Genomic DNA, 14,788 nt, shown 5'->3' with positions numbered 1-14,788 from the left:
AGAGAGCTATTTTGAACTGCCTAATCAAATGCACAGCAAAACATCCAGGTTTTTAATTCCTTGCGGAAAATGGAAAGGGTAGGTGCCAATCTAATCTCCTTGGGAAGTGAGTTCCAGAGTTGAGGGGCCACCACCAAGAAGGCCCTTTCTCTCGTTCCCACCAGCCATGCTTGAGACATAAGTTTAAACCCTTGTGCTGGCAGGACTGAAGACCAACAGATCACAGGTTCAAATCCAGGGAGAGTGCAGATGAGCTCCCTCCGTTAGCTCCAGCTCCCAATGTGGGGACATGAGAGAAGCCTCCCACAAGGATAGTAAAACATTACACATCCAAGTGTCCCCTGGGCAATATCCTTGCAGACAGCCAAATCTCTCACACCAGAAGCGACTTGCAGTTTCTCAAGTCACTCCTGATACAAAAAAAATTGCTCCTGCAGGATTCTGGGAAATGTAGCTTAGGGCAATACCTTTGAAATTCTCAGCCAGAGAGGTGTTGTCAAACATTAAAAAACCCCTCCGGAGCATTCCGCAGGTTAAAGCAGCTTTTACCTTTACCATTATAAATTCAGTGAATGTCTCCAAGTCTAGAGGAGCCCAGCAGCAGCCACCAGTTTGTCCGCCCCTTTGTTGCCACAATCCTAAATAAAAACTGAATTGTCCTTTACTTTTTTGCCTCCTCGCCATCTTCTTTTGCCTCTTTGGCTTACTTCTGCATTCCTCCACACAGCTGACAGTGGCCCTCTGCAGCCCCGGAACAGGGCCCACTCATGGCTTCATCCACCGGATAGTCCTTCATGGGCACCTCCAAATCCCATCGCCACTTCCCAGCCACTCTGGGAGCCCCAGCAGACTCCCAAGACACATTTAGCCCCGTCTTCCCTTTTACAATTCACTTCTATTGCAGCCATTCACTTATCCTCCAAGCCATACCTTTTCTCTCTTCCTCCCCACTAACTTGCCCATAATCCCCTTCCTAGCACCTAATCCCAAATCCCATAATCCGTGTCTTCACCAAACTTCCCTTATTATCCACAATTCCCTTGTGTGTGTTTCCCTTCCCTGTAGGTTTCAGTCTATCCACTCACATGATTCCCTCTGTATACACAGGACCCTCATGTTTATGTTTATCCTAATTTTTGCCTTTTATTTCACCTTTTTCTTCCCCATGGGGGCCCAGGGTGGGATTGAATCCCCTTAGATATCCATGTGTCCCTCTGTGTATGTGCCTCCACTTCCATTGAAGGACACATATGAAGTTCTATCCCTTTCTTTTGGAGGTTTTCTGTGTGTGAATTAGATAACTCAGTGGGCCGCTTTTACCGCAGTTGACAATCTGCCAGGGAAACAGCATCCACTGGATTGAAAATAAATACACACCTTGATTCCTCTTCTGACTTCATTTGGGAGGACTTAATCTATTGTGTGAGCAGTGTCCTTTGGTTGGTCATCTTTTGTTTGCCTACCGCCCAGTCGTGTTTATCGTACTCATGGAGCTGGTGCCTTTACATCATTTTCACAGTTTGCATTCTTTTCAGTGTAGTTTATATTTGGGGAAATTCCTGGTGGATTGTGCCTTAAATCTGTGAGAGTAATTTAACCCACTAAAGTATTTTTCTCCTTGAGAGAGCTGGTTTAGTACAGATGCAAAGGGATGAAGCAGTAAGCCAGAAAGCCTCTGGTTTGAGCCTCACCTTTGTGGTGTACAAAATCTCATTAATAAACCCAATCCCTTCCCCTCTCAGGAAAATACTAACTTAATTTTCAAGCCTGTTTCAAGGAGGTTCGCTCATTGATGCATGTGAAGCTGCACTCAAAATAGCAAATATAGCAAAATAGCAAAACGTGCCATGCAAGCGTTAAGTAGTATTACTGTGAGGCTGACTTGGTGTTGAGTTTCCATGTTGAAAACATTACTAGCTTGAATGATATCACAGGGAAAGGAGCCCAGAAAGAAATGCAGCTTCATTCCTTTTCCTCCCTTTATAATACTTGGACTCTTGAAAATGAACACAGAAAAGTTGGAGGAGGTGCAATACTAACTTTACTGATTTTTTTTCCTCCCAAGCTATGGCTGTGGCATGTTTATCTGTAACAGATCTGCCAAGTGGATGGACTCCAGAGACCTTTAGGTATCCTCCTCCCCCCCCCCCCACTTTCTCAATACTCTTTGGAAAGAATTGTGAAAGACAATAAACTTTTGCTAGCCATGGAAAACTTTGTTTTCGGCTTGCTGGTTTTTTATAATGCCCCCTAGAAAAGTATGGTTATAAGAAAAAAGACTTCTAAAATGCCCAGAATTGCTTTTCAAAGTGGAAAAGCCTCTTCACTGCCTTGAATGTGGGACAGAAACACCCTCCAATGCAACCAAACAAAGAAGCAGAAATTGGTTAGGAATGAATAATGAACCGTGACCCAAATGACCCTTTATGAGAAGACCTTTTCATAGGCAGTATTCATCCTTGGCCTATAGGAGCACCCAGTGGGGCAGTGGGTTAAGCTCTTGTGCCAGCAGGACTGAATACCAACAGGTGGGAGATTTGAATCCAGGGTGAGCACGGATGAGCTCCCTTTGTCAGCGCCAGCTCCCCATGCGAGGACATGAGAGAAGCCACCCATAAGGATGGTAAAACATCAAAATATCTGGGCATCCCTGGGCAACATCCTTGCAGACAGCCAATTCTCTCACACCAGAAGTGACTTGCAGTTTCTCAAGTCATTCCTGACACACACACACACACACACACACACACAAATGTCCTTGGCCTTAGCAGTGTGGATTATGTTCTGTTGTCTGACTTTGACTCATCAGTGATCTTTCTGCATGATCAATCTGTTATGCAAATTTTGAATTCATGTCATTTTCTACTGTGTGACATATAGTCACCATATCTGCAATTATCAGTTTCATGACAAGAATGCCACTGGAACTTCAAAATAACACAATTTTGCAAGCATGTCAGGGAAATTTGACATTTTCCCTATATCAGATTATGTGTTTCTATGAATCCCTTGTTTGTGTGGTGGGTGCATAACAATGACACCCATTGCAAAGTCCACTGTAAGTAGCAGTGAATGAACTCTGTATGAAAATTTGAGAGTCCATGCAAACACACACTATGCCACCCCACTCCTTTACATACATTAACAGCTTACAGTGTAAACAGAACACAAAACAATGAACATTTTACAAACAGTGGGTTGTTGTAGGTTTTTCGGGGTAGAACATGACCATAGAGCCCAAAAAACCTACAACAACCTGTTGATTCTGGCCATGAAAGCTTTCGACAATACATTTTACGAACACATGACCTCACCACCAAGGCCTGAACGAGTATAATTTCCTTTGCCATAAATTCATGAGTCAACCATTAACCAAATGTCATATCCAAAATCCCTGCCCAACAAGGTTGTATTGTTTTCCCTTTTCACTCTCTACAGCATATTTAATAAAAACCGACCAATATGAATCAAAATCTGATCTATTATTTTCCCCCTCTGAACATCCTCATTTCCATTGATAGTTTATCATTTAAAGTGATGTTCATACCTCCCCATTCCATGCTTCCAGCGTGACATTGGTTACTATCTTCCAATTCCTTGCAATTATATGTCTCGCAACTGTGAGTAAAATACAGTAATCACCTATTCTTTCTTTTTCATTTCTAAATTCAACTTTGTGGCGTCCCTTAGTAATGCTGACCTAGTATCCAGGTGATGTTTAGTCCTATAATATTACCTATTTCCTTACATATATTGTTCCAAAACCTCTGTAACAGGGAACATTCCCACCATAAATGAAAAGATATCCCTTTGTGAATGCCACATTTCCAGTATTATTTACAGTTCTTATATTGCGCCCTTCTCACCCCGCAGGGGACTCAGGGCGGATTACAGTCAACACATATATGGCAAACATTCAATGCCAGTTTGACAAACAACGTTTAACACACAAATACACAGAGGCTATTTAACTTTTTTCTGGCCGCCAGGGGAGCTGCTGCTTTTCATCATCCATCAGCGACACCGATGAAGTTCTTCTGCATTCCACATTCCCCGGAGTCTTTTTTCTTTATGGCCTCATAAATTAGTTAAATTTAGCCTCCCACACAAGGTGGTACCTTATTTTCCTACTTGACAGATGCAACTGTCTTTCGGGTTGCAAAGGTCGACAACGGGCTACACAATGGCTGGACACCCACTCCAGCCTGGGCTGGCTTCGAACTCATGACCTTTTGGTCAGTAGTGATCTTAATGCAGCTGATGCAGTAACCAGTAGAGGTTACTTTGCTTCCTACCCAGCTGGTGTAATTTAGCGGGTGTGGTACTCGTAGTTCCCACCTTGACTGTTAACTAGAGTTTAGAAAAGTTACATTTGGAGTACAATTCTCAGAATCTTCCAGGCAGCATGGCCATTGGAATTGGAATCCAGAAAGTAATCTTACCAAGCCGCGTGATTAACTTCTCACAGAAGAGTGTTGACTGAGTAGAATACTTTTTACTAGATTTGGATAGTTGTAACCATCCTGAAGGAAGTGGTTGTCTTAGCTTCTTCTGAAGAATTATTCTTCACTGGGCAAAAGAAATTGGAAAGAACTATTGCCACCTTGCTAATAGCACCATTTGGAGGACGATCTTCAAGAAAGTGGTGGCAGCTCAGCTGCAAGTATTTGAGATGAAATGAAATATTCAAGTGTAATTGGACTTACGGGATTATCAGTGTGAAACAGAATTCTTTCCTATTGTTGATGCTCTTTGATTTTTTTTGTCACCAGCTTTTGATTCCATTGATTGTGAAATCTTGCTGGACCTGTTTTGTTGGCTCTATATTAGGACAGTGATATGTTTGACCTACTTCTATCTGCAAGAATAGTGTCAGAAGATACAACGTTGGATGACTTCTGTATCACTCTAAAGAATTTAGAAAAAGAATCCATATTACACCACCTATGCTTTCTAATATCTGTAGAAAACCATTGGGTTATTTATTGTGTCAGAAGCATGTTGAGGGTACAGTTAAAATGCATTTAAAAACACAAACGTTTTAAAACTTGGGATTATGTTAAATGTCCTTTGACCAGTAGCTAGTCACTTGGAGTGCCTCTGGTGTTGCTGTGAGAAGGTCCTTCATTGTGCATGTGGCAGGGCTCAGGTTACAGTGTTGTAGGTGTTCTGTGGTTTGCCCTTCTCCACACTCACATGTTGCGGACTCCACTTTGTAGCCCCATTGTTTAATATTGGCTCTTCATCTCGTGGTGCCTGAGAGCAGTCTGTTCAGTGCCTTCCAAGTCATCCACTCATCTGTGTGTCCAGGAGAACATTTCTCATCTGGTCTCAGCCACTGATTGAAGTGCAGGGTTTTAGCCTGCTACTTTTGGACTCTTGCTTGCTGAGGTGTTCCTGCAAGTATCTCTGTAGATCTTAGGAAGCTGTTCCTTGATTTAAGGTGTTGGTATGCTGGCTGATAACCAAACAGAGGATGGGCCAAAGATGTCAATGCCTTGGTTCTTTCATTGCTGGCTGCTGCTTCTCAGCGGATGTCAGGTGGTGCGCTACCAACTAAACCGTGTAATTTCTCCAGTGGGGTGGGCATAGACATCCTGTGATAATGTGATATGTCTCATTAAGAGCCACATCCACTCTTTTAACGTAGTGAGATGTTTTCCACACTTGGCATGTGTATTCAGCAGCAGCATAGCAAAGCGCAAGGGGAGATGTTTTCACTAATGAGGTGAGAACATTAGGTTAGTGAGACATCACAAATATGTAATTACTCTATAGTCAGTCAGGTGAGGCCATGTAGGTCTGAACAAGGTAATAGGACTCAATGGAAGCCAGTTAAGCAAAGCGCGAATCCCAGGAAGATAGAAATACTATGGTTAGGTCACTCATAAGTCTGGGGACAAGTTGTGCAGATTATATATTTTTTCTGAGGAAACCATGTTGGCTGTTTGTTTTGTTCTAAGCTGATTTAGGTCTCTGCATTTGCATTAAAGTTTCACATAAAACTCTGGCTGGGCACCTAATCTGCTGGTTTATCTTTTTCCTTGCATCTTCAGCATACTACATTAAAATGAAGTAGAGAGCTTCAGTTGTAGAGCAATGTCCATCTACACTAGACTTACTTTTAGTACAGATGTCTTTTTAGGTCAAAATATTTTATCTTCTTGAAATTAAAAAATAGTTTGTTTTTGTTCTCTGTTAACTGATGTTTGCATTCTATTGTATATTATTGTGTTCTATGTGTATTTGTAGTATGTGCATCTCTGTACGATGCAACATGTACTATGTTGTCATATTTATTGTAAATCGTATGTTGTCATATTTATTGTAAATCCAGATGTTAGCAAAGATGAAGCATGATTTAAATAAAGGAATGACATTATCTAAGGTCAGGAACAAAAGCTTTCTTAGCATTGAAAGCAGTTGTTCTCAATCTTTGGTTTTCCAAATATTTTGGACCAACTTCCACTATCTATCTATCTATCTATCTATCTTATTGGACATGCTGATTGAGACTTCCTGAAGCTAAAGTCCAGAACATCTGGAGAACCAAATTTTAAGAACCATTATTATAAATGAAAGCAGGATAAACTATTGTTCACTAAATGAGCACAGCAGACTAAGAACATGCTTCAGTGATGTGTAAATAACGAAGATGTAATCCTCTGGCATGTATTCGGGGTGGTGCTTGTCCTTTTTCTCTATAGAGTTTGGAATAAAAGAGGAGCAAGGGTAATGTTCTGAAAACAGTTTAAATCAACTAGCAGCAACTTCAGAATGCTGTAACAGACTGGATCAGTATTTCTAAAAGTTAATTTTTTGGACAACTCATCTCATAGTACAACTGGATTCCAACTTAGACAGAGATGTGCAGAATTCAGGACTTTTAAGACCTACTCAGTACGTGGTTGTTTTTTTTTTATTATAGAATGAAACCATATTCTGAGCTCAAGAATTGGTTAGCAGTATAAGAAGGTAGCTCACTGTGTCACTAACTATATCATATGTGCTTTACTGATCTTCCTGTCAGCTGGACTGCAGCCAAACCAAGTGCTGACACGATGACAGCAAACACCATCCCCGATGTGAGCATCAAGTCTAAAACCAGTGTTTGCAAAACAACTGAAAGGTAAATGTATTATTATTATTATTATTATTATTATTATTAGAACACAACGAGATTAGTACACAGCAAACAAGGTCACTTTGCTGGTTGTTGTATTGGATCATGCGTCGGACACTTCCCAAGTGTCTAGTACTATGTGATGTATCAGTGAATAATGCATGCAGATCCCAGTAGTGTGGCCCTTTGCAGCTGACAGATGGTAATTTTGTCGGCGCCAATTTTGTTTAAGTGCAGGCCAAGGTCTTTAGGCACTGCACCCAGTGTGCTGATCACCACTGGGACCATCTTGACTGGCTTGTACCAGAGTCTTTGCAGTTCGATCTTTAAATCCTTGTATCGTGTCAGCTTTTCCAGTTGTTTCTCTTCAATCCTGCTGTCACCTGGGATTGCAACATCGATGATCCATACTTGGTTTTTTAACACGATCGTGAGGTCAGGAGTATTGTATTATTATTATTGTAGTACTTTCTGAGTATCCTTGGAGGTAGAGTTGGGGAGAACCACGCCTTGCTAGTTTTTAATTGTACTTCTGAAATGAACCTAAATTTCCCATAACTTCCTGGTTAACTGAATTCTGAATGGATTCAGTGCCCAGAGGTGTGTTTACATACAACTTGTCTTTCTGAGATCCAAATGACATTTCTTTTTTCCTGGTGGATTCCTCAGTAGTTTCTGATGGTTATTGTAGCTATTTTACTCCTTAGCTAAATGAGGCACTTTTTCCTGGTAGATTTTGTATGCCAGATCCATGTGTACTCCTACTGTGGTTCATTTCTTCTTTTTTTCTGGAGGGTGCAGTGGTATGGAATATATGTTTTAAGATTTCATACTTAATGTAAAATCTGTTGTCCACTTTTTTGAGAATATGTTGGAGAGCATATTGGGATTGAGAAGAACTGGGGAGTTGGGGGGAATGGGCAAGCGCTGCTGCTTTATAGCAATTCCTTTAAAACAGTGGTTCCCAACCTTTTTTTGAGCAGTGGTTCCCAACCTTTTTTTAAAAAAACAGTGGTTCCCAACCTTTTTTTTAAAGCCACTTGACCAGGGACCACTTTCAGAGGGGTCTACTTTCACCAGGAACCACTTTGTCCAGGGACCACTCTCCAGCATTAGGGCCCATAGGGTTATGAATCCATTTTTGGTCAACTTTAGATTTGGTTTGGGGTGCTGATTCAGAAAATTGCATTAGATAAACCACATCAGCTCTAGTTTCTGATACAGTATATATGCCATGATCTGCGATAGTGGCAGGCAGCATGAAAGGAGCTGAAATAAAATAAATAAAGAGGAAGGAGACTCGCGGATGAGATTTTCATCCTTGCAGCCCACTGGTGGTCCTCAGCCCATAGGTTAAGAACCACAGGTCTAAACAGAAATGAAACAGCTGAGACAATTGTAACTTCTTCTGACTTTTAAAGATTTTATCATTTCTTCTCATTGCATAGGGCTCAGTTTGACAGTCTAAATAATAAAGCCACAAAGACAACATTTCAGTGTGGGCCTTCAAAGGGGAAGTGCTTGGAGAGTGTTGCCATCAAGCTAGCCCCTAAAACAGAGCCATCTGCTGCGGTGAAGAGCACATTAAAAGCACTGGAGAACTTGATGTGGGAAGCAAGACTGGACTGTTTTCAGCAGAACATGCTCAGTTCCAAGATGATCATCGGTGACCCATCTGTAGACCTCAGCATCCGGGAAAGTGGCAAGATCATTCCAAAGCAGATGGGGGGCACTCAGAACCTCCGGGCGGTTGGAAAAGTCAGTTTGAAAGATAAGCCTTTGAGCATCAGGGAGAAGATTTCAGAGTGGGAAGGAAAGAAGGAAACACTATCTCCTGGAACTACATGGAAGGAGGAAGACCAAGGAGTTAAAGAGGACCTCAGCTCATTTTTGGGTGTTGTAGAGAAGATGGCCAGGGAAACTGCAGCAACAAGGGATGTGGAAACCAAAAGGCTTATAAGCTGGCAGCTGGAATGTAAGAGGGCAAGCAAAGAGAATGAGATAAGAATACAGAGTGTAAAGAATGCTGGGCAACAAAAAGAGAGAAAGATAGATGGAAGGTTCAGAGATGGGGATCTTAATTCGAATATTGGGAGGAGTGTTGAGATGAAGAAAGATACCCAGAAAGACAATATATCCGTCCTGAGTCAAGTGAAAAAACTGGAGCAGGCCTTGAAGGGAGGTTCAGCTGAACTACAACCACAATTGCCCGGTACTTATTACTCTCCCAATTTTCTGCAGGAGAAGCCAGATGAAGTTCAAAGCCCCTCTGAAGGCCAGGAAAGAGCCAGCCGGCCAGAACTTGGTAAGCGGCTCCTTGGCTTGGACTTTGAAGCTCCTGAACCAATATTTGGGACTCTGGAAGAGGTGAAAGCGTCCCGTTTGAAGTGCAAGGCTAGCAATGAGGAAAACGTGTACACTGAGCCTGGGTTGCCTGAGAAGAAACCTTTTATCAATCCACTCCCCAAGCCGCGGAGGACTTTTAAACATGAGGGCGAAGAGGGATGGGTTCCACCAGCAAGAAATAAGAGGAACCTGCCCCCTCTCCCCTCCATCCCACCCCCTCCTCTTCCTTCTTCTCCTCCCCCTTCAGCTGTCAGCAGAAGACTGAGAAATGGAAAGCATAAGGCCAATGCAGATCACAGGTATTTGTATACTTCTGTGTTTTTTCCCCATATTCTGTATAGGGTTTCCTAGTACTTGCATTTTGTTGTTGTTGAGTTGTACCCTTGTGGTATGTATGCCCTTTATAATGTTTTTAATTGGTTAATAGTAACTTGCTGCCCCCACCCCCTTCCCAGTGGCCCAATGGGTTAAACTGCTGAGCTGCTGAACTTGCTGACTGAAAGGTTGGTGATTCGAATCCAGGGAGCAGGGTGAGCTCTCATCTTTTAGCTCCAGCTTTCCATGCAGGGGCATGGGAGAAGCATTCTACAGGATGGTAAAACATCTGGGTATCCCCTGGGCAACGTCCTTGAAGATGGCCAATTCTTTCACACCAGAAGCAACTTGCAGTTTCTCAAGTCACTCCTGACACGAAAAAATGTAACTATGTTAAGATGTATTTTCCTGCTTGTTTAGTGCATGATTCGGTTTATGTCTATTTATCTTATCTATGGTGCTCCTTTTACTCAAAACGCTACAGGAAATCGTATGAGTTTGAAGACTTGTTGCAGTCATCCTCCGAGAATGGTCGGGTGGACTGGTATGCTCAGACCAAACTGGCTTTAACACGCACTTTATCAGAAGAAAATGTCTATGAAGATATTTTAGGTAGGCCTTTGAGAGCTAGAAGTGGATTGCTTGGAACACATTAATGAAAATTCATGAACATATACAGTATGTGCGTTTGATTCTGAATTTTTATAATTTGGTGTTAAATCCATTATGAGGCATCTGTGAATTAATGCAACATTCTGTTCTATTGGGGTGGGCAACATGTAATGCTCTAGGTGTTGGGCTCCATCTTCCATCATACTTGGCTATTGCTCATACTCATTAAGGACCTGAGAGTTCAATAATATTAGACCACAAGTAGGCCATCCCTGTATTAGGAGCATGGGATGTGATAATGGAAACAAACTTTTGGTATGTGTGCAGTGGATCTTCTATGGGCTCAAAATCACCCTGCTGGCAGGAATAATTTAAAGTACATCACAGTAGCCTGGGTCACACGACTGTGCCCCCAGTATTGATGCTCACAGGGAGATTTTGACTCTGCAATTTTGACTCTGCAAAGTAAAGATGGAATTTGCTTTCAAAACAAGGTACACAGGGTATTCAAACTTTGTTTTCACAAGGAGTAGACCTTCCAGAAAACAATTCACTGCCTTCATTGAGATGGGAGCAACAGAAGGAGATATACCTCAACCTCATCTTGAAACTTTCATCCCTCCATAACAAGAGTGTTTCTCAACCTGTGGGTCCCCAGATGTTTTGGCCTTTAACTCCCAGAAATCCCAACAGCTGGTAAACTGGCAGAGATTTATGGGAGTTGTAGGCCAAAACACCTGGGGACCCACAGGTTGAGAACCACTGGTCTACATCCAACAAAATAAGGAGAAGATGAATCCAACAAATACTAGAAGGAGTAGAAGAAGGCATTCTAGGAGTTTGAAAACTGCGTGTATATGCGATGTAATGGGAATACTGTATTATGGAATGATACTAAATGAATGAAAATGAGGGGAAGTCACTTTTAAAAGGGAGTAGGGAGGGGGGGAGGAGATGAGGAGGGGAGGGGGGTGGATATGTAGCGATTATGGTGTAAGAGTGATACTAGTGAGGGCCTAATTTGTTAGGCATATACGGCACTTTAGATATCTACGCACTTTGCCTCTATGTTTATACGTTATATGTATGTGTGTCACACGTGTCACGATTTGTATTATGTCCTTGTTGTCTATTTTATACTGCAAACTCAATAAAAATATATTAATAATAATAAAAAAAGAAAACTGCGTGTATATGTACATCCAAGAAAAACATTAACTTGCATATTTATGCTACTCACTAATTGCAGACGGATCTAAAAATGGTTCCCCAGATCTCAGCAAGACTACTTTTACTGAGAAGATAGTGGGTTTTTAATTAGTTGTTAATATTGACCTTGTATTAAAGTTATTGATCATGGTACAGTTTTGCAATAAGTGTGAAAATGAATAGTGTTCAATATTCTTGATAGTTTTTTGGTTTGTGGCCATAGTATACTGGAGAATGAATCTTCAACACTTCAGGACATGACACATAACTTCAATACACCTCTGCCTACCATATATACTCGAGTATCAGCCGAGCTTGTCTGCCCCACTTCAGTTTATACTCGAGTCAAAGTTATTTATTATTTTACTCTGCTGTTATTTCACTGACAAAAAAATACATTATGTCGCAGCAAATGAGATATATATGCTGGATTTCGTATCACAAAATCACAAGTCGAACACTTCCCAAGCATTTATTATTATTATTATTATTATTATTACATTTATTATTTTACTCTATTTATTAGTATTACATTTATTATTTTACTCTATTATTATTACATTTATTATTCTACTCTATTATTATTATTATTATTATTATTATTATTACATTTATTATTTTACTCTGTGATCACTGTTATTACAATTACCTTATTTTACTCTATTATTATTATTTTATTACATTTATTATTTTACTTGTCATTATTGGAAGGATACATAAGCACATTACATTGAAAAAGATTAAAATAATGGGTTAATCAGAGTTGGATAGTGTTAGCTTAAATTACAGTTTTATGCAAATATTCAAAACATTTAACTTACCAATGCCTCAATTAATGTAATTTTATTGGTATCTATTTTTATTTTGAAATTTACTAGTTGCTGCTGCATTTCCCACTCTCGGCTTATACTCGAGTCAATATGTTTTCCCAGGTTTATTGTGGTAAAATTAGGTGCCTTGGTCTATATTCGGGTCGGCTTATACTCAAGTATATATGGACTTCAAGATGCTTCCTTAACTCTGTTTGGAATAGTGCACTTCTCTTTTTCCTTCTGTTCAACTTTCCTCTTCTTCTTTCCTCATGCAAGCCACTCAGGATGTCTGCATTAGCTGCTGACATTCAGGTAAAACAATGTTATCACCCTCCAGCCATTTTAAACATCACAACTTCATCATCCCCAGTTATGGTCCCAACCCATCTGGAGGTGTGGTTGGAAGAGGATGTAATTCTACATCAGCAGTTTCTAGGTTCTGAGGATATCGAAAGATTCACATGTTTGTGTTGATTTATCTGTTGTCTTTGGCTTTCTATTTTAGATCCTCCAGCAAAAGAGAATCCCTATGAGGATATTGAGACAAACAGTCGTTGCTTGGGGAAAAAATGTGTTCTGAACTTTCCAGCATCTCCTTCGTCCTCGGTCCCTGGCACACCCACAAAGGTATCCTGGTCTAACCAGTGTGACTTGAGCGTTCAGTGCCCCAAAGTTATGTGTTTTGGCTGTGTTGCGAAGTTTAATGTGGTGGGAAAGCTGATGCCCTGCAGGGAAGAAAACGGCTGGTTCCCTCTCTGATGTGGTTTCCCATCTTGGATTAACTCTGTGATGGAGTTAATTTCCTGCCTACCCTATTCAGTGATTTTTAAAGGATAAACTCTTAAGTCTGCTGAATCCTGCTGGGTTAGGAATGATGGTTTCTTGCTGTGGGTTTTCACTTGCAGCTTCTGGCAGCCCACAGCCAAAACCTGGGGAACTCTGTATGGCCATAAAGCAGGCTGCTTTTTGTGGGTCTGGCTAGAAATTCAAAGGTTACAGGGACCTTTCTAGCTATTGGCTAGTCGGTTTCTTTTGACTAACTTTGCCCTGGGATTCACTTGAAATATTTCTAGACTCAGTTTTGCAACTTTCTTATTGAAACGTTTGCAGTATTTGTGTTTTGATTTTCATTTTCCATTTTGTTTAATTGTAAATCAATGTCTGTATCTACAAAGGACAATTTCTGATTGTACTTTGCAAGTCTGACCCTCTCAAACTGCAAAGTAAGGGGGTTGCCTCAGGCAGCAGATGTTGGGATGAGTAAGGGCAGCCCCCTTTCTCCTAAAGTCCACAACTGTTCCCTTCCATTTGGGGATAGACTTATGCATGCCATACAGCTTGTCCAGGAGCCCCCCAAAGAGGAGAGTGCATAGCATCTTTCTATTGCAAAGGCTGAAGTAAGATGTCTGTCCAGTCAACTTTTAAGTATAGAATGAGAAGGGAAATGTTGTAGTTCAGCCCATGTTTGTGCCTGCTCCTAATGTCAATAAAGAAGTGGATCATGGGATTTCTGAACCTGCAAGCCAGCGTGAGATTTTAAGTCCTGAAACGGGGCAGTCTGTGTCTCTAGCAGCTAGTGAAGGCCACATTCCAGAGAGGGGCCCGGAAGCAAGGTCAGACTGAAATGAGTTCAGAGGATGAAATCCCAGGTGGCGAGTATAATGAGCTTTTAGATTGGAGACATGGTTTTCATAAATGGTCACAGCACTTGCTACAGAAAAAGCTGTTATCAGGCAGCCAGGGAAAATGGCATGATTTCATGTCTTTATTAGAGAGACCAGGGGAATTTTCCAGCCAGTCTGGTCAACGTTGGCAATAACTCTTGCCTAGTCTTAGCTAAGCCTGCTAAGGGAATTCTAGTTCATGTCTCCATCCGTCCATGTTTCCTGCTTTCAAGTTTGAAGGATTATTCCTGGATTTTAGTATTGGATTGTTGGTTGCCTTGTATTTCCTGGTTCTTTTGTATTCCTGTGCTAGATGCCCTGATATTATGGATTTTTGAAACTACTCTTGTACCTTGAATCTTGTAGACTATTTCATACATTAGGACTTTGATTATTTTTTATTATTTTTGCTGAACAGTCTTTATATAATCCTCAATAAACTGCTTGCTGTTTCAACTTAGACTGGAGTGTGGTGGTTAAGAACAGAGGTGCTTCCTTCTCTGGAGTGCAACAGGAACATCATTTTGCTATTCACCTTAGTCATCTACCTCTGGCCCTGGTTACAATTCAATTTTATGAATGAATCATAATAGAAAAGAAATATGAGAAAGATACAAATTTATCTGTTGGGGGAGGGGGGCTGTCTGCCCTCAACATTTAGGTTTTGTGTACTCCGGGAGTTATATTTTTGCAAATGCTTCATTGTT

General features: G+C 41.0%; 1 protein-coding gene across 2 annotated transcripts in view; it reads left to right on the top strand.

Annotated features, from left to right (window-relative positions):
* The window catches only part of DENND2A (DENN domain containing 2A), an 86,501-nt gene that overhangs the window by 32,213 nt on the left and 39,500 nt on the right, over nucleotides 1-14,788 (top strand). For both annotated transcript variants that reach the window (XM_060776838.2, XM_060776837.2), the window contains exons 2-5: nucleotides 7,031-7,129; nucleotides 8,572-9,768; nucleotides 10,269-10,396; nucleotides 12,923-13,044. In XM_060776838.2, coding sequence (XP_060632821.2) covers nucleotides 7,062-7,129; nucleotides 8,572-9,768; nucleotides 10,269-10,396; nucleotides 12,923-13,044 — 1,515 coding nt within the window. In that variant the 5' untranslated portion in view covers nucleotides 7,031-7,061. The remainder of the gene's footprint in view (nucleotides 1-7,030; nucleotides 7,130-8,571; nucleotides 9,769-10,268; nucleotides 10,397-12,922; nucleotides 13,045-14,788) is intronic.

The sequence above is a fragment of the Anolis sagrei genome, chromosome 5, assembly GCF_037176765.1.
Source record: "Anolis sagrei isolate rAnoSag1 chromosome 5, rAnoSag1.mat, whole genome shotgun sequence".
In the NCBI taxonomy this organism is placed as follows: Eukaryota; Metazoa; Chordata; class Lepidosauria; order Squamata; family Dactyloidae; genus Anolis; species Anolis sagrei.
The sequence above is the reverse complement of the archived record's forward strand: the minus strand, read 5'-3'. Positions and strand labels throughout refer to the sequence as shown.